This window comes from Diceros bicornis, chromosome 6 (genome assembly GCF_020826845.1).
Source record: "Diceros bicornis minor isolate mBicDic1 chromosome 6, mDicBic1.mat.cur, whole genome shotgun sequence".
In the NCBI taxonomy this organism is placed as follows: Eukaryota; Metazoa; Chordata; class Mammalia; order Perissodactyla; family Rhinocerotidae; genus Diceros; species Diceros bicornis.
This window is the reverse complement of record NC_080745.1, coordinates 16952233-16978566: the sequence shown is the minus strand read 5'-3', so window position 1 is coordinate 16978566 and position 26334 is coordinate 16952233. Positions and strand designations below refer to the sequence as shown.

At 36.7% G+C, this 26334-nt stretch overlaps 1 protein-coding gene across 5 annotated transcripts in view; it reads right to left on the bottom strand.

Moving 5' to 3' along the window:
- Positions 1-2952: 2952 nt before the first annotated feature.
- LOC131406991 (zinc finger protein 37A-like) overlaps positions 2953-26334 on the bottom strand; it is a 76604-nt gene continuing 53222 nt past the window's right edge. For all 5 annotated transcript variants that reach the window (XM_058542948.1, XM_058542947.1, XM_058542946.1 and 2 more), the window contains exons 3-5: positions 16762-16888; positions 16118-16213; positions 2953-4996 (exon numbers count right to left, since the gene is read on the bottom strand). In XM_058542948.1, the coding sequence (XP_058398931.1) occupies positions 3549-4996; positions 16118-16213; positions 16762-16888 (1671 nt within the window). In that variant the 3' untranslated portion in view covers positions 2953-3548. The remainder of the gene's footprint in view (positions 4997-16117; positions 16214-16761; positions 16889-26334) is intronic.

The following is a 26334-nucleotide window of genomic DNA, read 5'->3' as shown; positions in this document are numbered from 1 at the left end:
GACATGACACTCCATCACCCCTACATACTGAAGTATATATTTTCCCCAAACAAAGGCACTAACCTACAGAACCACCCAACAATTATCCAAGTCAGGAAATAAACATTGATAAACACTACCGTACAATCTATACACTCTGAATTTTGCAAACTGTTCTAACAATGTCTGTTTTTCCTTTTTATTTTTAACTATCTTCAGTCTCCTCCAATCTGGAACAGTCTCTCAGTCTTTTCCTTTTAGGTTCTTGACAGTTTTAAAGAATACAGGCTTTACATTCTGTAAAATAAACTTTCAAATGGGTTCATCTGATGTCTCCTCATAAGCAAACTCCAGTCATACTTTCTTGGCAAGAAGACCACACAAATGATGCTGGCTGTTCTCGGTGCATCTCATCAGAGGGTACATCATGTTGACCTGTTCTACTATTAGTAAGGTGAACTTTGGTCACCTGATCATGTTTGTGTTTGCCAGGTTTATCATAAAATCACCACTTTTGCCTTTGTAGTTGATTAGTATTTTGTGGGGAGATAGTTTGAGATTATGCCAATATCCCATTCTTCATCAAACCTCCACCCACAAACTATAGCCTATGTTGTCAACTACCTCTCAAATCAACCACCACTCTGATGGCTGCCAAATGACGTTTTTCTACTCCCATTCCTCCTACATTTATTAGTTGGCATTCTACTGTAAAGAAAAGCTTTCTCTTCTCTTCCTCGTTATTTGTTCATTTATTTGTATCAGTATAAATTATTGGATTCCCATTTTATTAAGTTTCTTTTATTCTGATGCTATCATTATTTATTTTGATGTTCAAACTGTCTCAAATTTGGCTAGTGGAACCAAGGTGGTTCTTTTGTCCTTTTGAATTCTCCATATTTCTTTGAACATTTTCTTACTGTCTGGCAGATAAGATGATTTGGGTTCATCTTGTATTTCTCCCCATATCTGACCTAGAATCAGCCATCACTCCAGAGATCTGGTCCCTTTTTTGGTGGATAGTGTTTACAAATTAATAATCTGACACTTGGTGTACTCACTGCTACTGGGACGCCATTGTGTTTAGGCCATCTCAGCAGACAGATCCATAAAATACACACACACACACTCACTACTATAACTATTTCTGTGTATTTAGAAGATATGAGTTACACTCCAATCCAACAATTCAAGGTTTTCTAACTTTCCCTCTTTCTATTTTTATAAATTCCCTCACCAAAAGTGAGATACCTGGCTCTCATCATGCTCAACACATTTTATTATTTGCTCAATGTTACCACTATCTCAGCCATGCTGACCACCTCTTCCATCTGCCCTCAGCACTCCTGATGCAAGTGGCCACACCATCACACCTTTCTCGTCCCCCATGGCAGGTCTGCTCCGACTCACCCACTCTAGGAAGGGAAGGCAGGAGAGAAACATAAAGAGCCAGGGAGAAAGGGGAATGTGAGAAGAGGAATAGAAGGCCAAATTGACTGAATTTTAAATAATCATCCTTTGATTCCTCTAATAAACATCACTTAGTCATGACATATCACCCGTGGATATGACTAGATTTTTTTTTTTATTTTAGGGTTGTGTATCTAAATTCATAAGATATTGGTCTGTAACTTTACTTTCCTGAAATGTCTTTTACAGGTTTTGGTATCAAGGTTGTACTGGCATCATAAAATAAATTGGAAAAGTTCTATTTTCCTTTCTCTGGAAAAGTTTACAAAAGCTTGGTATTCTTTCTTTCTTAAATATTTGGAATAAATGTAGTGAAGCCATCTGTTCTTAGAATTTTTTTTCTGTGCAGGTTTCTAAAATACCTTTCAGGTATTGTTTGCAGCTTTGATAAGGTACAACCTACCTCGGCTATGACCTTGTGCTTTTATTGACAGTGTGCTGTGTTCACCAAGGGCCCATCCTACTGGCAGTTCTTGAATACAAATCATTTTTTTTCTCGGTACCAATAAAAATCTACTTGTGTTTTTCAGCTTAGTTTTCCAGGCTCTTGCCCTATGCTGAGTCAGTCTTCTGAAAATTTCTTGAGAAACTGGCTATCTGTTTGAAGACTCTAATGTTTCAAAAACTTTCACTCCAGGTTGACTGCCAAAGTTCTGCTGTTTTCTGGCTTCTGGTCTCCCTGTGCCCTCCTGCCCAACAAGCTATAGCCCTCTACTCGAGCCAAGCTCAATACTCAGGTTACTCCTTGTAGCCAGAACTGGCAAGTGCTCCCAGGTAAAAGAGCTGCATATTGCCCAGGTACTTTCTGTGTTTCCCTCCTCTCCTGAATTTTACCACTCTAGTCTTCTTTGTTTCTGCAGCAATAGGTTGCATTTAAATAGATGCTTTTTGTGATTTGCTTTTGTTAGCTGTTCCCAGTGAGTGCACTGGTCTGCTGCAAGCTACTGTATCCTACTCAGTGGCTCAATCTATTTGTGCTCTTCTAAAGCTCCATATTTAACTGTGTATATGTCTGTATACAAATGTTTTGGTTTTTCTAAAAATTATTACATCACATCTGAAATGTGTTGGGTATGTGGAGAAATAGAGTTAGGTGCAATAAGTCACAAACAGCAGGATGACATTTGGCCAAACTGTTAAACATCTGCCAGGGCAGAAACCACCTACGTTACATACTCACTCACTTCTACTACACCCAATAAGTTGCATGCAAGGCGACCCACCTTGCCCCTTTGATTCACCATTCCAGGAACAGGCTCCTCAAAATTAGTCTGCCCCAGAATTATTCAAAAATCCTGCTAGCAGGTATGTCACCAGACCAGGATCTCTCTCTCTCTCCATCTGGCCATCATAAAGTTTTCTTGTCAGCAGGTCCTCTTGCTAAAAATATTCTCTTGTTTTGCATATGCCTGAGCAAGAAATCTCTGAACTGCTTGCAACCACTGGTTGGAGTGTGGTGTGTTTTCACATCCAATATCTTAAACAGAAGGGAACAGCAGACCCAGCAATGAACCATATTGTATTTTAACAAAGCAAAATGCTATTTCTAAATGAAAAACATTCTCCACATTTCCTAAACTGCTAGATACCCTTCAATTCAAAATCTGATATATGATAAATTTTAACTTAAAGCTTCCACACATTTTAAAAAATTAAAAGTATTTTCTCCAGTAACTATCTGATGCCTACTGAGATGCTACTTCAAGCATTTCACACAAGTCCCATAAAATACCACTTCATAGTAAACAATTTCTTATAGCTTGTGCATTTTCGCTGACTTGTGGATGAAGTCTTCTCTACCCCATGGAGCTGACAGAGGTTTCTACCCTGTGTGATTTCTCTGATGTTTAGTGATGTGCGGCTTTGAGCAAAAAGTTCCCTATATTCATTTACCAATAGGTTTTCTCCACTCTGAGTTTTCTGATATATCCAAATTCCAGTAGAAAAACTTCCTATATTTAATATCTTCATATTATTTTCTTCCCTCTGAAAGTTGTCTACTGTATTGTGAGAACTGACATTAGACTAAAGGTACTCTCAAAATTATATTAATTGATGTTTCTCCCCTTTTGTGTTCTTTGATCTATAAACTCTTGACTTCACCCACAGTGATTTCCCTCATTTATTACATTCATAGGGTTTCTCCCCAAATGTGTTCTCTGATGTACCGTGAGTTTTGACTTCACATAGAATGATTTTCCACAAACATTACATTCATAGGGTTTCTCCCCTGTGTGTGTTCTATGATGTGCAATGAGTTTTGACTTCACACAGAATGATTTTCCACATTCATTACATTCATAGGGTTTCTGTCTTATGTGAGTTCTCTGATGAACAATTAGGGCTGACTTCTGACGGAAGTTTTTCCCACATTCGTTACATCCAAAAGGTTTCTCCCCTGTGTGTCTTCTTTGATGTTCTATGAAACCCGAGTAGTAGCAGAAAAATTTTCCACATTCAATACATTCATAGGGTTTCTCACCTGTATGAGTTCTCAGATGTTTAGTGAGGGTTGACTTCTCAGAGAAGGATTTCCCACATTCATTACATTCGTAAGGCTTTTCCCCTGTGTGAGTTCTTTGATGTTTAATGAGGTCTGATTTTCTGAGAAAGGCTTTCCCACATTCATAACATTCATAGGGCTTCTCCCCTGTGTGTGTCTTCTGATGTACAGTAAGGACTGACTTAAATGAGAAGGCTTTTCCACATTCATGACATTCATATGGTTTCTCCCCTGTGTGTGTTCTCTGATGTTGAGTGAGGGTTGACTTTTCACTGAAGGATTTCCCACATTCCTGACACTCATAAGGTTTCTCCCCTGTATGAATTCTCTGATGTTTAATGAGGTCTGAATTCTTGTAGAAAGTTTTCCCACATTCATGACATTCACAGGACTTTTCCCCTGTGTGTGTTCTCTGATGTCTTGTGTGTGATGACTTCTGGTTGAAGGATTTTCCACATTCATGACACTCATAGGGCTTTTCTGTGTGTGTTCTCTGTTGTACACCAAAGACTAACTTTTCACTGAAAAAGGTTCCACATTCATTATATTCAATTATATTGTCAATTGAGTGGGTTCTCTGAACTGGAATGAGGTTTGACTTCTGGCTGAAAAGGTGAACACTCTGATGTTCAAAGAGAATGGATTCCTCAAAGAAATTTTCTCCACATTCATTAAATTCACAGTGATTCTCTCTTGGATATGTTCTCTGATGAGCAATGAGAGATGATAAATCACAAAAGGTTTTCCCATATTCAGTGTATTCACAAGTGTTCTGTCCTGTGTAAGCTTTCTTATGTATAACAAAGAGTGAATTCTCACAAAAAGCTTTCTCACATTCATTGTATTCAAAAGGCTGCTCCAAAATTTGAATATCCTGATGCTGAACAAAGTCTGCATCGAGACAGAGGCCATTCCTATTTTTATTATATTCATAAGGTTTCTCTTCAGAATGAATTCTTTCATGCTTATCATCATGGAGCTGTTTTCCACCTTTGTTAAACTCATTGAACTTTCTTGAATAGCTTCTACTGCTATTAATTAATTCTGAAATATAAATAGCGACAAGGAAAATTAGTTGACAAGAATATTTAGGAGAAATAGAGTTAGCATTAGATTCAGGGGAGTGGATCAGTTTAGGTCATCATCTCTTCATGCCTAGATTATGACAACAATGTACACACTTGCAATTTCACCTCTCTTTTCCATTCTACAGAGCAACAACAAATCAAATTTCTGAGAGCTCTAATTCATAAAGGAACAGTACTATAACCAAAGCTCTAATTCTATTTCTAGCTCTGATTCACTAGGAATAAAAATATGCAACAAAAGAGCATATTTTGCATAAAAATATGCAAAAAAATCAATGAGTGGTCAAGCTATCCTTGCCATAGGATCGGATTTATAGCTCTATTCTGGTTATGGTACTTTCTCTTTATTCCATCAGAGTTGTTCAACAGTGGACCTCTCCTGACCATCAAACCCTGTTCCAATGTTTTCTGGCTTTCCTGCAAACAAATATCATCTTAATATTAGTCTTCAATCCTGCTTTTATATATATGTTTCTGCATCTACACCATGAAAACCTTAAGGAATACAATTCTAAACCTGGTCCTAGAACTTTCATTTATCTTAAGATAGTTTTGGTTATGCATGCCTGTTTTTACTCCCCTCCTATCTACAATACTATATTTCCCTGAGTCTAATGTCCTAAGAACCGACATTTTTTAGAACAGTATCAATGAGGCAAACATATCATTACATCTGGATTCAGATTAGAATCAAATAATCATTTTAAAAATCTAGAATGATTATATTTTGCTCTGGGCAAGCCCAGCTGTTTGTCCCTAATAAATTGCTCATTCTGATCCACAATCTTAAACATGTTTTTTCATTCTGTTGGCTTACAGTCCAACAATGTTTTTAAAAAGCTGCCTTCCAAAATCTCCCCACCACTTTCAGCTTCATTTACTAAAAAAATTGAAAGGACTGTTTGTATAATTTATTTTAACAGAAATATGAGCTGCATTGCTATAACATTAATAATCGTTGTTAAACACTGAATTTTAAAATATTTCAGTCAGCTCTGGTTTTCATTCATCGACTATGTTCCTGGCAGCTATAACTCTATGATTTTCTTTCAACACTCTAAACAGATATTAAATCAATGGTATTTAACAAATGATGTTTATTAGAATTATCTGGAGAGCTTTACCAAACACAAATTTTTAGCCTTCATACTGAAAAGATCTAGTGAACCACTAAATGTCTGTACTTTTTTCTTTCTTTCTTTCTTTCTTTCTTTTTTTGTGAGGAAGATTAGCCCTGAGCTAACACCCAATGCCAATCCTCCTCTTTTTTGCTGAGTAAGATTGGCTCTGGGCTAAGCTCTGTGCCCATCTTCCTCGACTTTATATGAGATGCCGCCACAGCACGGCTTGATAAGCGGTGCGCTAGGGTGCGCCTGGGATCCGAACCCATGAACCCCAGGCCGCCGAAGTAGAGCGCACACACTTAACCGCTGAGCCACCAGGCCAGCCCCTAAATGTCTGTACTTAGGAAAAAATACTTCTGTAAAAAAAAAAGCAAATATGGTAAAATGCTAATGAATGAACAATTTTAAAAAAGCATGTATAGAATAAGGTATTTAACACTTTATAGTGATATTAATAATAAATGTTGGTTTATTATGAAAATAAATGTTTAAATGTTATTAACAAATCTATATAAAGCCCACCATAAGTTTCCTGTTTATCTTAGGGCTTCATGTGTGTTTATGAGGGGGATGACATGATAACTTTTAACACAGGCATGTGTTACTTCTGTTAAGATACAGACAAGAAGATTTTTCAGTCTGTATGTCAATGTATACTTGACAAATGAGAATCTACTCTTTGATGACTCAGCACATATATTCAGAAAGAATTTGTGGTAACACTTTCTGAATTATTATGAAAGAACTCTCTACATCTGGCTCCATGATTAAGCAAAATCATTAATAATACGTAATACTTGGTTATGAGAGAGTGAAACCAAGATCTTTCTCTTTGGGGGTCAAAATCCTGGTGGGAAGTGAAGTATCAGTAAACTACCAAGTACTCTAATTATATGACTAGGAATGAATTTCTTGATGAAGAGATATGGAAGGAGAATTGAGCTGAAGTGTTCTATGAGCTTTTCTTGGCAAAGGAAATTTGGGCTAAAAATTGTAAAACATATGTAATAAAAACGAGAAGTCATTACTTTATGTCAGGTACTATTTCCAAATTCTTTACCTTTTGCTTACGTTTCTCATTTCTAACCTCCATATTCCCTATTATATTTTCAGAAAGTCTTTTCTACCTCTGTTTCTTCAAATTGTACTTTGATTACTAGAGTGATTTTATTCTTTTTTTTCCAATTATTTCCTGTGATATACCACAGCTCATAACGCATCTTGTTGTGGTCTTACTATCTCTTTCAGAAAGTAAATGATGTACACCTGAAATTTATACAATTTTATAAACCAATGTTACTGCAATAAACAAAAAATTAAAAAAAAGCAAAAACAAAAAAACCTCTTATTTTCCTATTTTATGTTCTTGTACACCAGAAGCCATTATTTCATTCAGTTAACTTATATTAAAAATTAGTAAATATTCAGGTATTCCATGGTAACATTTTTCAGGTGAATTATTTTTCCCCTGCCACTTGCTTTTCCTGTCTTCTCCTGTTTCTCGTAATAACTTTGAATGCATCTTGTGTTAGCTTCTTTTTAACTACTCAGCATTGAAGGAGGTGAGTCTTTCATGATGCAGCTATTTGCAAGACTTTCCCACGGGTTAAACCAAGGGCTATATTGAAAGCTGGCAGGAATATTTCTTATGACAAGGGCACTGCATGCAATTCTGCTCAGTCTTTACTACTCTCCAAACAACTAAGACAAGTCTTTCTATTTTTTTCAAGTATCAAGTCTTTTTCATTTTCTACTGCCTTAGAGATAGACTGCATCTTTCTAATATAGCTTGTGTGTATAAGTCCTCATTTAACCCCATCCCTCTGCATCTCAGAAAGAAACCCTGTACAAGGAGCTACCACCATCCTAAAAGTCCTTCCTGATGTTCTAAAAGATTAGGTTTGACAATTTGAGGTTCCATCTAAAAGCAACGTCTCTGCATTCTGCAGCTCTGCAAACACCCCTACTTCACTTTTCACGGCTATTGGCAACCCTTCCACTTGTCCTGAGGTTCAGAGTTAAATCATCTGCTAGTTCATTCAAAAGTGGGGTTTTATTTGTTTGTATCTCTTATTCCTTGCTGTATTCTTGTTTCAAAAAAGTCAAGGTTAAAATACCAACTTCAAATCTGAGGTCCATTTGCCTCTCCTTGAAATACATTCTTCTCTTGGCCTCCAGAACATCACATACTCTCAATTTTACTCCATCCTCTCAGATTCTTCCTACAGTCTCCACTGCTCACTCCTCCTTATCATCACTTCTAAACCTTGTAGTGCCCCAGGATTCAGCCAAAAGACCACATCTCTCATATATGTACACTGATGTACAAGAAGATCTCATGTAGTTTCCATAATTCTGAACATCTTCACATTGCTGGCATCCACACTTATCTCTTTAGTTCTGCTCTAATGGAATGCATATTGTTATATGTAGTGTAACCTCTTAAAAAGTAATAATTTTAAAAAAGAATACATAACTCACTAAAAGCTAATAGAGGCAAAACTTTTAAAAAATCCAAAAAGAGATTTGAAAGGAGGAATAAGAGAATAAAGAAATGGTACATAAAGAAAAGAAATAGCAAGACTATAGGCTTAAACCTAATTATACCAGTAAACATAAATGGACTAACCAAACTAAATAAAAGATAAAAAATGTCAGACTAGATTTAAAAAAACAACTATATTCAGTTTATAAGAGACACACTTTAAATATAAGCACTAGGTAAAGTAAAGGATGGAAAAGGATGGAAAAGAAAGCTGGTGTAGCTATGTTAATATCAGAAGAAGTAGATCTAAAGGCAAAAGTATCACTACACATATCAAGACAGGCATTTCATAACGACTAAACAGTCCATTAAAAAGTGAGATGTAACAATCCTAAATTTCTATTTGCCTAATTAATATAGTCTCAAGAATTATCATAATTGGAGATTTCAAAACACCTCTCTCAGTAACTGAGAGAACAGCAGATGAAATACAGAAAGTCAGGATACAGAAGACCTGAACAATATTATTACAGAACACTACACAAAACAATTACAGAATACATATTCTCCTCAAGTGCACATGGAACATTTAAGAAAAGAGACAAAGCAACAAATTTCAAATAATTGAAATCATACAAAGAATCTTCTTTGTATTAAACTAAAACTCAAGAACTGAAGGATAAGCAGAAAAAAAATGATTTTTGAAGCAACTCACTTCTAAACAATCCATGAGTCAAAGAAGACATCTCAAAAGGGGAGACTTTTTTGAAAAAACTCTCCATGGCAGCCTTGCAGCCCCAGCTCTGGCCCAGCCAGGATCCAGACAGCTGAGATTGTGACCCTGTCAATGCTGAATTCAGCTGCTGGAGTTTCTGCAAAATTTGCACTAAGAAAAAAAAAGGGGGGATATTTAAAAACATCTTTGTATTGTTTTGTGGCTACTACATCTGAATATGTGGCATAAATTAATTTGACCTAAGTCCTAGAGATGGCATCCCAATCAGGGAACTAAGTGTTTATGGACAAGGATTTAGTGTCCATGTCGAGAATCTTAAAGCACTGGAGACAGAACAAGCCTCCATGATTGACGATTTTTGCCTATGGGGGCCTAAAAGAGGCTTAAAAATTATTTTTGCCTAACGGAAGGCAGTATGCAAAGGAGACAGCATGACAAGGGAGGCAGTCTCCAGAGAGCGATACACTTTGGGAGTTGACTTCCGGAAAAGTAACATTGAGCTTGCTAATGAACTCTTCCTAAAGCCCGATGCCTGACCCATTAGAGACTAATAATGAGTCTCTAGCCTGTTGCACCCATCTTGGGGTGGACCAACTTGGAAGCTACCACTGACAAGGTGAAAAAAACTTTTAAAAAGTAGACCCGGCAAGAAAGGCCTTGCTGGCTATCTATCCAATGCCTGGAGTCACAGAGGTTTGGAGACAAATGAAAATGAAAATACAACATGCCAGAATTTATGGGATACAGCAAAAGTAGCTCTAAAAGGAAAGTTTATAGTAATAAAGGCCTACCTCAACAAACAAGAAAAATCTCAAATAATCCAACAGTGCACCTAAAGGAACTGGAGAAAGAAGAACAAACAAAGCCCAAAATCATTAGAAGGAGGGAAATAATAAAAATCAGAGCAGAAGTAAATGAAATAGGACTAAAAAAAAAAAAGAAAAAAATCAATGAAACCAAGAGCTGGTTCTTTGAAAAGATAAACAAAATTGACAAACCTTTAGCTAGCCTCACCAAGAAAAAAAGAGAGAAGACTCAAATAAATAAAATGAGAAATGAAAGAGGAGAAATTACAACAGACGCCTCAGAAACACAAAAGATTATAAGAGAATACTACGAAAAGCTATATGCCAACAAATTGGATAATCTAGAAGAAACGGATAAATTCTTAGAATCATATAACCTTTCAAAACTGAATCAAGAAGAAATAGAGAATTTGAATAAACCAATCACCAGCAAGCAGGTTGAAACAGTAATCAAAAACCTCCCTAAAAATAAAAGTCCAGGACCAGACAGCTTCCCTAGTGAATTCTACCAAACATTCAAAGAAGACTTAATGCCTATCCTTTTCAAATTCTTCCAAAAAATTGAAGAGTAGGGGAAGCTTCCTAACTCATTCTATGAAGCCAACATTACCCTGATACCAAAGCCAGACAAGGACAACAGGAAAAAAGAAACTTATAGGCCAATATCACTGATGAACATTGACGCAAACATCCTTCACAAAATACAAGCAAATCAAATACAACAATACATTAAAAAGAGCATCCATGATCAAGTGGGATTTATAACAGGGATGCAGGGATGGTTCAACATCCACAAATCAATCAACGTGATACACCACATTAAGAAAATGAAGAATAAAAATCACATGATCATCTCAGTAGATGCAGAGAAAGCACTTGACAAGATATAGCATCCATTTATGATAAAAACTCTGAATAAAATGGGTATAGAAGGAAAGTATCTCAACATAACAAAGGCCATATATAACAAACTCACAGCTAATATCATTCTCAATTGTGAAAAACTGAAAGCTATCCCTCTAAGAACAGGAACCAGACAAGGATGCCCACTTGGTCCCCACTCCTATTTAACATAGTCCTAACCAGTGCAATCAGGCAAGAAAAAGAAATAAAAGGGATCCAAATTGGAAAGGAAGAAGTGAAACTGTCACTATTTGCAGATGACATGATTTTATATATAGAAAACTCTAAAGAATCCACAAAAAACTTTCAGAAATAAATGAATAGGGCCAAGTTGCAGGATACAAAATCAACACAGAAAAATCAGTTCCATTTCTATACACTACAATGAAGTAGCAGAAAGAGAAATTAAGAATACAATCCCATTTACAATTGCAACAAAAATAATAAAATACCTAGGAATAAACTTAACCAAAGAGGTGAAAGATGTGTACACTGAAAACTATAAAACAATGTTGAAAGAAACTGAAGATGACACAAAGAAATGGAAAGATATTCTGTGCTCTTGGATTGAAAGAATTAACATAGTTAAAGTGTCCATACTTCCTAAAGCAATCTATAGATTCAACGCAATCCCTATCAAAGTTCCAACAACATTTTTCATAGAAATAGAACAAAGAATCATAAATTCTATATGGAACAAAAGACCTCGAATAGCCAAAAGAATCCTGAGAAAAAAGAACAAAGCTGGAGGTATCACACTCTCTGATTTCAAAATACACTACAAACCTATAGTAACCAAAACAGCATGGTACTCACACAAAAATAGACACATAGATCAATGGAACAGAAGCGACAGCCCAGAAATAAACTCACACATCTAGGGACAGTTAATTTTCAACAAAGGAGCCAAAAACATACAATGGAGAAAGTCTCTCAATAAATGGTGTTCGGAAAACTGGACAGCCACATGCAGAAAAATGAAAGTAGACATTATCTTACACCATACAAAAATTAACTCAAAATGGATTAAAGACTTGAATGTAAGACCTCAAACTATGAAACTTCTAGAAGAAAACGTAGGCAGTACGCTCTTCAACATCGGTCTTAGCAACATATTTTCAAGTACCATGTCTGACCAGGCAAGAGAAACAACAGCAAAAATAAACAAATGGGACTACACCAAACTAAAAAGCTTCTGCACAGCACAGGAAACCATCAACAAAATGAAAAGACAACCTAACACCTGGGAGAAGGTACTTGCAAACCATATATATCTGATAAGGGGTTAATATCCAAAATATATAAAGAACTCATACATCTCAACAACCAAAAAAACTAACAACCCAATTAAAAAATGGGCAAAAGACCTGAACAGACATTTCTCCAAAGAAGATATACAGATGGCCAACAGACACATGAAAAGATGTTCAACATTATTAACTATCAGAGAAATGCAAACCAAAACTACAATGAGATATCACCTCACTCCCATCAGAATGGCTACAATTAACAAGACAGGAAACAACTGTTGGAGAGGATGTGGAGAGAAGGGAACTCTCATACACTGCTGGTGGGAGTGCAAACTGGTGCAGCCACTATGGAAAACAGTGTGGACATTCTTCAAAAAATTAAGGATAGAACTACCATACCACCCAGCTATTCCACTGCTGGGTGTTTATCCAAAGAACATGCAAACACCCATGTGTAAAGATACATGCACCCCTGTGTTCACTGCAGCATTATTCACAATAGCCAAGACTGGGAAGCAACCTAAGTGCCCATCAAGAGACAAAAGGATAAAGAAAATGTGGTATATATACACAATGGAATACTACTCAGCCTTAAGAAATGATGAAATCCAGCCATTTGTGACAACATGGATGGACCTTGAGGGTATTATGCTAAGAAAAATAAGTCAGAGGGAGAAGGTCAAATACCATATGATCTCATTCATAAGTAGAAGATAAAAACAACAAAAAACAATCACATAGAGACAGAGATTGGATGGGTGGTTACCAGAGGGGACAGGGCGATGAAGGAGGGCGAAAGGGATGATTAGGCACATGTGTGTGGTGATGGATTATAATTAGTCTTTGGGTGGTGAATATGATGTAACCTACATAGAAACCAACGTATAATGATGTACACCTGAAGTTTATATAATGTTATAAACCAACGTTACTGCAATAAAAAAATAAGAAAAAGAAAAAAAAAAGAAAATTATGAAACACTACCCAACTCATCTTAAGAAAGTAGTACAGTGTTCAACCCCAAATCTGAAAAGATTACAACAAAGGACAATTAAAGGATAATCTCTTTCATGAACACACACACACAAATCCCACACAAAATAGTGCAACACCAAATTCAGTCATTATAAAAACAGCAAAATACATTATGATCAAGGAGGATATATTTCAGAAATATCAGGTTGGTTGAACATTTGAAAATCAACCAAGATTACTCATGATATTAACAGAATAAATAAGAATATTTATTTATTCTTATAAATAATAAGAGTTTATATTCTTAATATAAATAAGAAATAGAAGAAATTATATTCTTAATATAAATAATATAAATAAGAAATATATAAGAAAAATCATATAATTATCTCCACATATGGAGAAAAAGCATTTGAAAAACCTCAATACTCATTCATAATTAAAAAAACAAAACAAAACAACTCTTAGCAAACTAGGAATAGAAGAGAACTTCTTCAAAATGATAGAGGGCATTTATAGAAATCCTTTCCGTAACATCAAAATTAATGGTAAAATACTGAACAGTTTCTCCCTGAGGTCAGGAACAAGACAAGGATGTCCACTCTCACTACTTCTGTACAACATTTTATTGGCATTCCTGGCCAGTACAATAGGCAAGAAAAAGAAAAAAAAAAAGTACAAAGATTGGGAAAGTGAAGTAAACTTGACTTTATTCACAGATGACACAATTGTTTATATAGAAAATTTTAAGAAATCTATAAAACAACTACCAGAATAAGTGAATTTACAATGTTGCAGGATACAAGGCCAATGTACAAATATCAACTGTTTTTCTATATACTAGCATTAAACAATTGAAGAATAAAATACTATAAATATTATAGAGTAAAAAATGAAAATAGTATAAAAAACATAAAATAGGAATATATTTAATGAAAAATGGAAATAGCTAAACAGAAAACTACAGGACAAGGGAGAAATTAAAGAAGACCTAAGTACAGTTGTACCATGGACATGGATTGGAAAACTCATTATCCTTAAGATGTAAATCCTCTCCAAAATGATCAATGCAATCCCAGTAAAAGTCCTAGGAGGTGGCTGTGCGTATTTGTGGAAACTGACAAGCTGATTCCAAAATTTATACGAAAATGCAAAAGACTTACAGCACTATAGCATTGTCCATATCGTCTGGAAACATAGATATTATTCTCATATATTTTGTAGGTTAAAGATGTTCTTGGCAACATTCTGTATTTATGCTATAGAATAGCCATGCAGTCTTGAAGAAAACAGCAAAGCTAGAAGGCTAACACTGCCAGATGTCAAGACTTAATAATTAAGTTATAATAATAAAAGACAGTGGTATTGTCATAAAGATGGATAAATTTCCCAGTGGAAAAGAACAGAAAGCCCAGAAACATAACCACACATATATGGTCACCTGATAAATAACAAAGAGAAAACTACAATTCAGCAGGAGAAAGGATGGTCTTTTTAAAAAGCTTCTGTTCATCAGAAGACATCATTAAGAGAGTGGTAAGACATGACATAATTCAGAAAAAGATACATACATCTGACAAAAGATTCATATCCAGAATATATTTTAAAATTTCTAGAACTCAAAAAGACCAATAACTCAATAAAATAATATAGGCAAAAGACCTGAATAGTCACTTCCCAAAAAGAGAGATCTAAATAGCCAACAAACATACGAAAAGATGCTCAACATCATCAGTCATCAAAGAAATGGAAATTAAAACCTACTGCGATACCACAACACAATGACTAGAATGGCTAAAATTAATTAAACTGACAATACCAAGTGCTCACAAGGATGTACTGCAGTTGGAACTCTTAGACACTGTTGGTGGCAATACAATTTAGTACAATCACTTTGGAAAAAAGTTTAAACTAAACATTACTAAAGCTAAATATGTGATTACTCTACACCCAGCAAGTCCATTCCCGGCTATATATCTAACAAAATATGAGTCTGCATCCTCTAAAAGATACACACAAGAATATTTATAACAACTTTTTCAAATAACCCAAAATCCAAAATGTTTTAAAACAAATACACTTCAGATATGTACCCCAAATATGTTTCAATAATAGAATGGACAGATAAATTCTGTGTTAGTCACAATGGAATGCTACACAGCAATATATAGCAATAGACTACTGATATACACAACATAGACGTATCTCACAGACGTAATGCTGAACCAAAGAAGCCAGACATCATCTCTATACATTATCTATATAGTATATATTCACATATATATAGTGTGTGTGTGTGTGTGTATAGTAGAAAACATAGTGCACATAGACATACAGTACATACTATATGTTTACATTTATCTGAAGTTAAAAACAGGCACACCATCTATGGTAATAGAACGGGGGATGTCATTTACTGTGAAGAGGATATTAGGGAGCCTTCTTGGGTGCTGAAAAATGCTCTATATGTTCATCTTGATGATAGATACATGGGTGCATACATATACATTATTTTATTTAGTTACACACTTAAGATCTGTACACTTAACTCTATATAACTTATACCCCCCCCAACCCCCCCAAAAAAGGAAACCGTTTCTGTATGAGAGTGACACTGGGAGATACTGGGTAATTCAGTGACATTGGATATTTGACCCATGTCAACACTCTACTTCCAAAGGTTTGGAGCCTCTAAAGAGTGATTCTTGAAGACCATTTCTATGGTTTCAATCTCTAAACTAACTCTTTGTGACCTGATTTCCTCCTAAACTCCACCTGGCTCACACTCACTAACTCACCTGGGTCACTCTGGCTTGGAAACTCTTCCTCTAATATCCACGGCTCCTCTCCTTGCTCCAACTTGAGGATCACTTCTGGTTTAGGGGTGCAATGCCCTGTGAATGAGAACTGTATGACTTGGGACACACCGGATGAGTTTCAGGGCCTCTGAAGGAGGAGGACAGCACACCTCAAAGAGTGTACAATAAGAAAAGCTCATTTACCCCTCCTCTGGGGCAGAGGAGAACATTCTTTCTGGCACCCAAAAGGGACAAACTGTCCTTGACCTCCAAATCCCAAACCTAAACATTACTATATTCTACAAAAATTCCACAAGTTTCTGTAAATAAAAAAAGGACACACAGGGGCTGGCTCCGTGGCATAATGGTTAAGTTCAATGCCTCTACTTCAGCGGCCCGGAGTTCGCAGGTTTGGATCCCAGGCATGGACCTACACCACTCATCACCCACACTGTGGCAGCAACCCACATATAAAGTAGAGGAAGACTGGCACAGATGTTAGCTCAGGGCTGATCTTCCTCAAGAAAAAAACAAAGAAGACTTACAACAGATGTTAGCTCAAGGCTAATCTTCCTCAGCAAAAAAAAAAAAAAAAAAAAGGACACACATACTGGGGGTCTACATAGGAAACAAGTGCTACCTACCCACTGAGACGAGGTGGCTGTAGTTCTCCAGCATCACATCCCTGTACAGGCTCCTCTGAGCAGGGTCCAGGTGCTGCCACTCCTCCTGAGTGAAGCCCACAGTCACATCCCTGAATGACAATGATCCCTGGAAAAGCACATTTCTGCTCAGTCTGAAGTGGTCAGATTCAGAAAGGTGTTTAAAGACTAATTCTTACCATTTTTACTGTTGAAAATTGACCAGAAAATGTTACAAAGGACCTCTACAATATAGCTTCTTTTGTGTTATATTTTGTAAGTAAAAAAGAAATCATAGTAGAAATACCTCTGGTGAATTAATTTATTACTTAATGCAAAAATATCTGAGTGCCCACATGTGCCTGAAACTGTCCTAGTTTATGAGAATCTCAAGTTGAATAAAGTACTCTGCCTAGTCTCAAAGAACTTATTGTCATAAGGGAACACAGAGACACACCTACCACCGGACTTAAAGAACCCACACTATAAATATGTGCAACACAGACAGGGATCATAAAGGGATTCTGTGCAAGTTCATGTGAGTGCCAGCACCTTGGATTTCACTGAGCAGATAAAACTTTCAGTGCTTAAATATGAAAAGCAGTTTCTTCACAAATATATGGGAAAACTGCAAGAAAAGTTAAGAAGACCTGAAAAAACATGTGGCAAGTCAATGGAACTGCGCAACAGGACAGGAGAGCAGGTCTGAACCTGTGATGAGATAAAGGCTGCAGAGGTAGGGGAGAGGGAGAGGGGGAGGGAACTAGGAAATATATTTGGCTTTAAGCCTGTTAGTGATCTCCAAATATTTAATCACTCAACTAATCAGTAAAATTCTTGAGCAACCACCAGTTTTATTTATATTTATCCATAAATTAAATAAAATACTGTCAATTCACAAAGCTTAATTTTGTTATTCTTCAGATACAAATGTAAATAGACAAGCTAATATTTTCTTCTCATGCCCTAAAGAAATGACAGTATTTTATATACACAAAATTATCTTCCACACTCCCTTGGGGCATAGCCTCCCTCCCTACCCCCAACCGCCACCTGTCCCAGGCCATTGCCGTGAATATGCGTAACTACGTTTTGGTCAACGACAGACCACATATGTGGCAGTGGGCCCATAAGATTAGTACCATACAGCCCAGATGTGCAGTAGGCTGTACTATCTAGGTTTGTGTAAGTACATTCTACGATGTTTGCACAATGATGAAATCGCCTAAGGGCGCATTTCTCAGAATGTATCCCCATCATCAAGCAACGCATGACTGTAACAGGAAGCCAAGGGTAAAATGGAAATACACACTTCAGTCCCAGTTACACAATCTAATTGTCACTAAGGAAGCAATACACCCAAAGTAGGGTGGAGACTGTGCTGGACAGCAGTATTGGAGCTAGATCACCTATATTAAGGGGGCAGTGGGGGAGATACAAAACAAGGAACCCATTAAGCAAAGGAAGAGAGGAAGAGTTACTCCCAGAGGGTCTGCATGAGCAGCCCTGGAGGTTCTGGAAACCTCTGTCAAGTCAGGGAAAAGGAGGAAGAACAGAATAGATGTAGAGTAGCAATGAAAGAGATGCTAGACATACAGCACTCTAAATGTCTTCAGAACACGCAAGTGGAAATGTCCACTTGAAGGCTGGATAGATGACTCTGGAGTTCAGGAGAGAGATATAGCAGGAAAATAAGGATTTGGGTAAAAATAGCAATTCTCTGTCACTGGGGTCACCAGAGTGTATCAGACACTCAGAGAGGAGACAAAGATTGAGGAAAGAAAAATACCAGCATAGAATCTGAGGGAACACCAATATTTAAGTGGCTGTCAGAAAAAAGAAAAATAGGCTATGAAGGCTGAGAGGGATTATTTATTTATTTATTTATTTTTTGCTGAGGAAGATTCACCCTCATCTTCTCTTTTTGCTTGAGGAAGATTAGCCCTGAGCTAACATCTATTGCCAATCTTCCTGTACTTTTTTTTTTTTTTTTTTGGTATGTGGGTCACCACCACAACATGGCCACTGACAAGCAGCATAGGTCCACACCTGGGAACCAAACCCAGGCCGCTGAAGAGGTGCATGCCGAACTTAACCACTAGGCCATGGGGCCAGCACCGAGAAGGGATTTTTTGAAACGTGAAAACAGAACTAGATGACAAGAATAACGGAAAACAGTAAAGGAGATAGTTTCACAAATAACTGACACTTCCCATTAAAGATGGTGGACTTAAAACAAACGTCTACCTCTGATGCCTCCAACAATATGAGTAGAAGAAACATAAAACGAACAATAAATGTGCAGACAACAGTAGAATACACCAAAGAAGACAATTTTATATAACTTCTGGAAAATATCAGTAGACAGTATCACACAAGAGAAACTAGAATCTTGGTACCTGCAACTTATACAAGTACAGAAGTGGGCAGAAGAGGGGGCTTGCAACTGTAGCCACAGACCTCCAAGCTCTGAGCCTTCCAACCAGGGCTAGGGGTCAGCATAGGTGGCAAAGTAACTTGCTGGCAAAATAACTGACTTCCAGGGCACCTTGGTGGCCCCCTACTCTGCAGACATCCAGTAGTCAGTGAAGACTAAAAATGATGAGTAGCCATTCTATATAAAGTCAGGGGCTTTTTTGTAAATCCAACTAAGACATATGACTCCCAAAACTTCAATCCTCCATGACAGCATGTATTTTCTTAAAAAAAAAAAAAAACTTGCTTAATGAAACACACCTTAGTGCTCTAATCTCAGGATATAGCATTCTCCATTTCAGAAGCTGAAGGGGGACCTCCTGCTGGCTTGCCTGTTTCCTTTCTGCCTGGCCTGAAGGAGGGTCCTCACATGTCCATCCCCCACCCATTCACCTACAGAACCCTCTGGTGAGTGAGTGGTAAGACACATCCATTTCTGCATCCATATCTACCAACTCAACTTGCCACAGCTACCTGTGCTTCTCAAACTATAGACTTTCATGGAGAAACATGAAAGGAAAACGAAGACTTACCAAACAGCTGGGGAAAACCAAAGCATAAAAAGCAAGCCACAAGAATGAACAGAATGATTGAACAGTAAGGGGGAAAGAGCACAAAAAATAGAGGAAAATTTTAAAATATTCTAAATAGAATCCTCAAAGATATTCAAGAGAATACTGCTTCCATTTCATAAAGTGAGCATAGCTGGCTAAAAGAATCCATTAGAGAGAAAAAGAGAGTACTCAAATGAAATTTTCACATTTGCTTAATTGTGAAAACATAAAACAAATGCTTTCAAAATGCTATTAGAAAACAAATTGGATATAGAATACAAAATTGTACAAATTTCTCATAACAAAGTAAAAATCAGAGAAATAATGAAGAAGAGTTTATAAAATATGGAGAAATCCCGGAGATAAAAACCATTCTAAAAGAAATTGCAGGACATATCACATAGGATAGAAGAGAAGAAAAAAAGAAAAAATACGTCCCTGAAGAGATACATGAATCTTCAGATCTAAAAGACACACTGAATGCCAAGGAGGATTTCTGGAAAAAAAGTAAAAATGTGTAGCTCAACCTGATGAAATTTCTGAAATCCAAGTAAAAATTCTCAAACTTCTCTGAAAGCAAACAAGCAATGATTGGCTACTAAATTGGGTGTTCTGAGATTCAATTTCCAACGTGGAAGGGGTTTTCCCCCACACCAACAATTCACCAGCAGGGTGTCCAAGAATTCTACTCAATTCTGACACTAGCTACCTGGAGATAGCATCAGAATCCAAAGGTTAAGCGTTCAGTCCTACAATACTGTCCCCACCACCACTTCAGATACCAGTCACAAGTCCAAGTTGTTACCTGTGCTTCTGACCAACTGGCTATAAATCAGAGGTTCCCATGACCCCCTCTTTCCTTAGGTTCAATTAATTTGCTAGATTGGCTCACCCAACTCAGAGAAACATTTTACTTCCTAGATCACCAATTTATTATAAAAGGACATGATAAAGGATACAGATGAACATCCAGATGAAAGAAATGTGTAGGGCAAGGTATGGGAAAGGGTGTGGAGCTTGCAGGCCTTTTCCAGATGTGCCACTCTCCCCGCACCTCCACGTGTTCACTAACCTGGAAGCTCTACAAATCCTGTCCTTTTGGGTTTTTATGGAGGTTTCATTACATAGGCATGATTGATTAACCCTCCAGCCCTTCTTCCCTCCCCAGAGTTCAGGGGGTGGGACTGAAAGTTCCAGCCCTCTAATCACATGGCTGCCTCCACTGGTAACCAGCCCCCATCCTTAGGTGTTTTCTAAAAGTCACCTTATTAACATAATAAGAGACACTTTTATCACTCTCAATGTTTAGGAAATTCCAAGGGTTTTGGGAGCTGTGAGCCAGGAACCATAAACAAAGAGCAAATAATACATACCAGAAATATATTTTGGTCATCTGAATGACCAAATATACATTTCTCTTATAAATCACAATATCACAGCTACAAAGAAATGAGAATCAAACTGACACTTGATTCATCCTCAGCAAAAATAAATAATAGAAGAAAATGGAGAGAGACAGAGATAGCCACAATTTTCTGAGGGCAGTAGCTTTTTATCACCCAGAATTATCATCCAGGCAAATAACCATTCATAGAACAAAGCAAAATAAACATATGATAAAAATAAAAAAAACTATAAATCCGTGAACCCATTTTTCAAAATATTCCAGAATGCACTCTGTCAAAAGAGTAGAACCCAAGGAAGAGGAACACAGTAGTTCCCCCCTTATTCATGGGGAATATGTTTCAAGACCCCCAGTGGGTGCCTGAAACCACAGATAATGCTAAACCCTACATATACTATGTTTTTTCCTATACGTACATACCTATGATCAAGTTTAACTCACAAATTAGGCACAGTAAGAGATTAACAATGACTAATAATAAAATAGAATTATAACAATATACTATAATAAAAGTCACAAAAGTCACATCTTTTGTTATATACTATAACAAAAGATCTTAGCAATGTCAACATACGATTTTTTTCTTTCCTTATTAAGTTGAGAACTTTCACCTTTTCACTTAAAGGAAGCATTTTATAGCTTCTCCTTGGCATATCCGAACTGCCAGCATCCCTACTCTTGTGCTTTGAGGCCATTATGAAGTAAAATAAAGGTTACCTGAACACAAGCACTGCGATACCACGACAGTCGATCTGATAACTGAGACAGCTACTAAATGACTAACGGGCAGGTAGCATATACAGTGTCGATATGCTGGACAGAGGGATGATTCACGTCCCTGGTGGGACAAAGTGGGATGACGCAAGATTTCATTAAGCTACTCAGAATAGCACACAATTTAAAACTTATGGATTGTTTATTTCTGGAATTTTCCATTTAATATTTTTGCACCACAGCTGACCATGGATAACTGAAACTGCAGAAAGCTAAATGGCCTATAAAGGGGGACTACTGTACATGACATATAAGAAATAACTGAGAATGTAAGAGACCAGCATTAACTAGTTTCTGGTAAAGTTGGAAAAGACAGCTACTAGAGTTATAAATGGAAGGGAAGTGGTTCTGTGATTTAGTGAACAGGTGGCATAAGACTGTCAACTTTCTGAGAGAGTACATGTACCTTAAGCCTCCCTCCATAATGACTATGGACACTGCCACATGCTGAGGACTCAGAGATGGAGATGTCCTGAAATAAGGAAAGTGACATTGCTCCACCAATCAATTAAGAATCTGTAGCTGTAAAGACAGGTTCTCAAACAGGCAACCTAAAATGAGCTGATAAAATCTGCAATAAAAGACAAAGAACATCCAGCTCCTCTTTTTCAGCAGTCTGCAACAAACAGCAAAGGGAACTTCAAACTACTTTCTCCAAAGAGCTCTGGCATTTCATAATCTTCCTGAGACATGAGCAGGTGACTTAAGGGAGGACAAACAGCTTGCAGTGGACTCAAACTCAGGTAAAATGTCTCAACTATTTAAAATGTTCCTTTGAATAAATCATTCCATCTACCTTCCACATATAAACCTTTATTCACTGGCATTCATCAGCTCTAAAATTACATGAAAGTGTAAGCTAACTCTGAAAGCTGTTGAAATTACATGAGCTAATAAACAGATGACACTTAAAGGGCCTCACACACGGCCATTCTTAAACTACAGCTTTTCTACAGCTCAAGAACTACTGTTTTCACAAAGTACCTTTCCTACTGGGACAACAAAATAACCTGAACACTTACAGTCAAGCCTAATCATTAGCACTTCAATTATTAAGAATAAAAAATATTAATATTCAACATGTAAAAATAATTACTAAGATGATTTCTATAAAACACAGGATATGGGGGAGAGGAATAAACACTTCCAAAAAAATCCACATTTTGTTTATCATTTTGCAATATATACAAACATCAAATCATTATGTTGTACACTTGAAACTAATATAATAACTAATATAATGTTTTATGTCAATTATACTTCAATAAAAAAACATATCTTGTTTAAAGGCTGCTACAGACAACAAAAATTTGATGTTAATACAGAAATACATACATTTAAAATTGTGTCAAGAAAATCAATTAGAGAATACCAAACTTCCAAACTACCAGAAAAACAAGAGAAGAAAAGTCTTCAATTAGGAAAAGTCATAAAAGAAAAAATTAAGCAACAGCAATGAAACCAAATAATTAGTGAAGTGACATCAGCAAAACGGTAGAGTAGGCAGCACCAAATGCTCATCCTTCCATAGAAATATCAAAAAACAAGCAGAAACAGTCAGAACCAACTTTGTCAAACTCTAGAAAACAGTCAAAGGTTTACAGCAACCGAGCAAACACCAAATCAACAAAAAGGCAACTTAAAAACAGTAGGAAAGTTTTGTGGCATGTCTATTTGTTGTTACACACTCCCTCCCTGGCTTGGTGGCAGTCTTGAAGATGGCAGCCCATGTTCCCATGTGGGACCCTGGTCCCTTTTCCTGAGGCTTGCAGATCTTATTCACAAATTATTGTGTTTGTTCTAATCTGTCTGGAGCTGGAGACTGATGCAAAGCACATACTTCTGTTTCATATAAATCAGAACACACTCAAAGCAGAAAAGCAGTGGGCATTGCTCAAAAATACTTCAAGGCAAAATAAAAACCCATAGCTATCTGGGGCAAAAGATTATAGTAGAGACATACAATAGATTGCCTGGGGAAAAAAGTTGAGGAGAGTTTCTTGGGAAATTAGAGTAATCGAAAGTACCTGCGTACACTGGGGAATTTAGAAAGCCATACACACACCCAGGACAAGAGCATGCCTGGAAAAGACCTCAAAAGATCCTAAGTTTTCACCTCTGGCTAATCTCAATACTCAGTGCGAGGAGGATGTGAAAGCTAAGGCAGAGCTGTACATAAACACACTAAGTCCCAAAGAAGTGCTCCAGCACAAAGCCAATTTGCAAAGACTGGGAAAAGTAGGAGTTTGGGTGTTTTTTTTTGTTTTATCCTAGTCTTCAAGTAAAAGACTGTCAAAACACTAACCGAACACAAGCTAAAAGAAGAGAGAATTCAGTGACCACACATGACAAGAAATACAGCTTTCCCAAAACACAGTTTGGAAAAGTCATAAAAACAAATGGATAAATACAGCCTTCAACAATCAAGAGCTCAAGCCAGTCCTGGTGGTCTAGTGGTTAAGATTTAGTGCTCTCACTGCCACGGCCCAGGTTTGTTTGCCAGTCATGGAACCACATCACCCATCTGTCAGCTGTCATACTGTGGCAGTAGCTCACATAGAGAACTAAAAACTAATGACTAGGATACACAACCATGCACTGAAGCTAAAAAAAAAAAGAAATCAAGAACAGCAAAGCATGGAGAAGGGCAAGAAAGTTTCTTGTTACTTGGTAACAAATTTCCAAAGACTTGTTTCTCATTTGTTACTTGTTTCTAAAGTAACAACATTATAATATAGTAACAACATTATAATATACAAAAGTCCAGTTTCAACAACAACAAAAAAATCACAAAACATACAAAAAACAGGAAAGTATGGCCCAATCAAAGGAAAAATATACATTGAAAGAAATGTCCCTGGAGAAGAACAGACATTGAACTTTCTAAACAAAGACTTGAAATCAACTGTATCAAATATGCTCAAAAAGCTAAAGAAAACCATATAACAAAAAATTAAACGAAAACAGGAAAATAATTTATGAACCAAATAAGAATATTAATAAAGAGACAGAAACTATAAAAAAGAAACAAATAGAAATTCTGGAATTGAAAAGTATAATAACTGAAATGAAAAATTCACTAGAGGGGTTTAACAGAAGATTTAAGCATGCAGAAAAGAATCAGCTAACTTCAAATTAGGACAATTGAAATTATAAAGTCTGAGGGGCAAATTAAAAAAGAATGACGTAAACAGAACCTAAGGGACCTATAGGACACCATCAAACAGACCAACACAAATATTATGCAAACTGTAGAAGAATGAGAGAGAGAGAGGTGGGTAGAAAGAATATTTGCAGAAATAAAGGCCCAAAACGTCCCAAATTTGATGAAAGACATGAATCTACACATCCAAGAAACTCTGTGAACACCAAATAGGATAATCTCAAATACATCCACTGAAACATATTATAATCAAACTGTAGAAAGAAAAAGACAAAGAGAGAATCTTGAAAGCAGCAACAGAAAAGCAACTCATCAAATACAAAGATCCTCAGTAAGATTAGCAGCAGTTTCTCAGAAGGAACCTCGGAAGTCAGAAGGCACTGGGCTGATATATTCAAAGTGCTGGAAAAAAACCCTGTCAACTGAGAATTCTATACCCAGAAAAAATGTCTTTAAAAATTAGGGCATTTTCAGATAAATATAAGCCCAGGGTTACCACCAGCCCTACCTCGCAAGAAATGCTACAGGGAGTCCTTCAGGTTGAAATGTGACTCATCACATACAAGGAATCCTTCATAAGATTAAAAGCCAATTTTTCACTAGAAACCACGGATGCCAGAAAGCAGTGGTATGACATCTTTAAACCGTTAAAATAAAAAACCACCAACCAAAAAATCTATTTCCAGTGAACTATCCTTCAAAAATGGAGAAATTAAGACATTCCCAGATAAACAAGTCTTAGGAAGTTTGTTACCAGTAGACCTGCCCTTTAAGAAACGCAAAAGAGAGGTCCTCAGGCTGATATGAGACAGCAACTCAAAGCCAAAGAAGAAATACAGATCTCCAGTAAAGGTAACTATATAGGTAAATATAAAAGCCAGTATTATTGTATTTTTGGTTTGTAACTTGACTTTTGTTTTTCCTACACAGTTTAAAAGACAAATGCATAAGAAATAATTATAAGTCTACGTTATTGGACACAAAATTTATGAAGGCGCAATTTGGGAAAGTAACAACATGGAGTGGAGAAACAAAGCAGTACAGGAGCACAGTTTTTGCATGTTATTGATACTACACTGGTATCAATTCAAATTAGATTGTCATAAATTTCAGTGTTAACCGTAAAAGGGACAAAAATGGTATAAGACACACAGAAAAGAAATAAAAGTCTTTTTATTAGACTTACTAAACAACTGCAGAAGTCT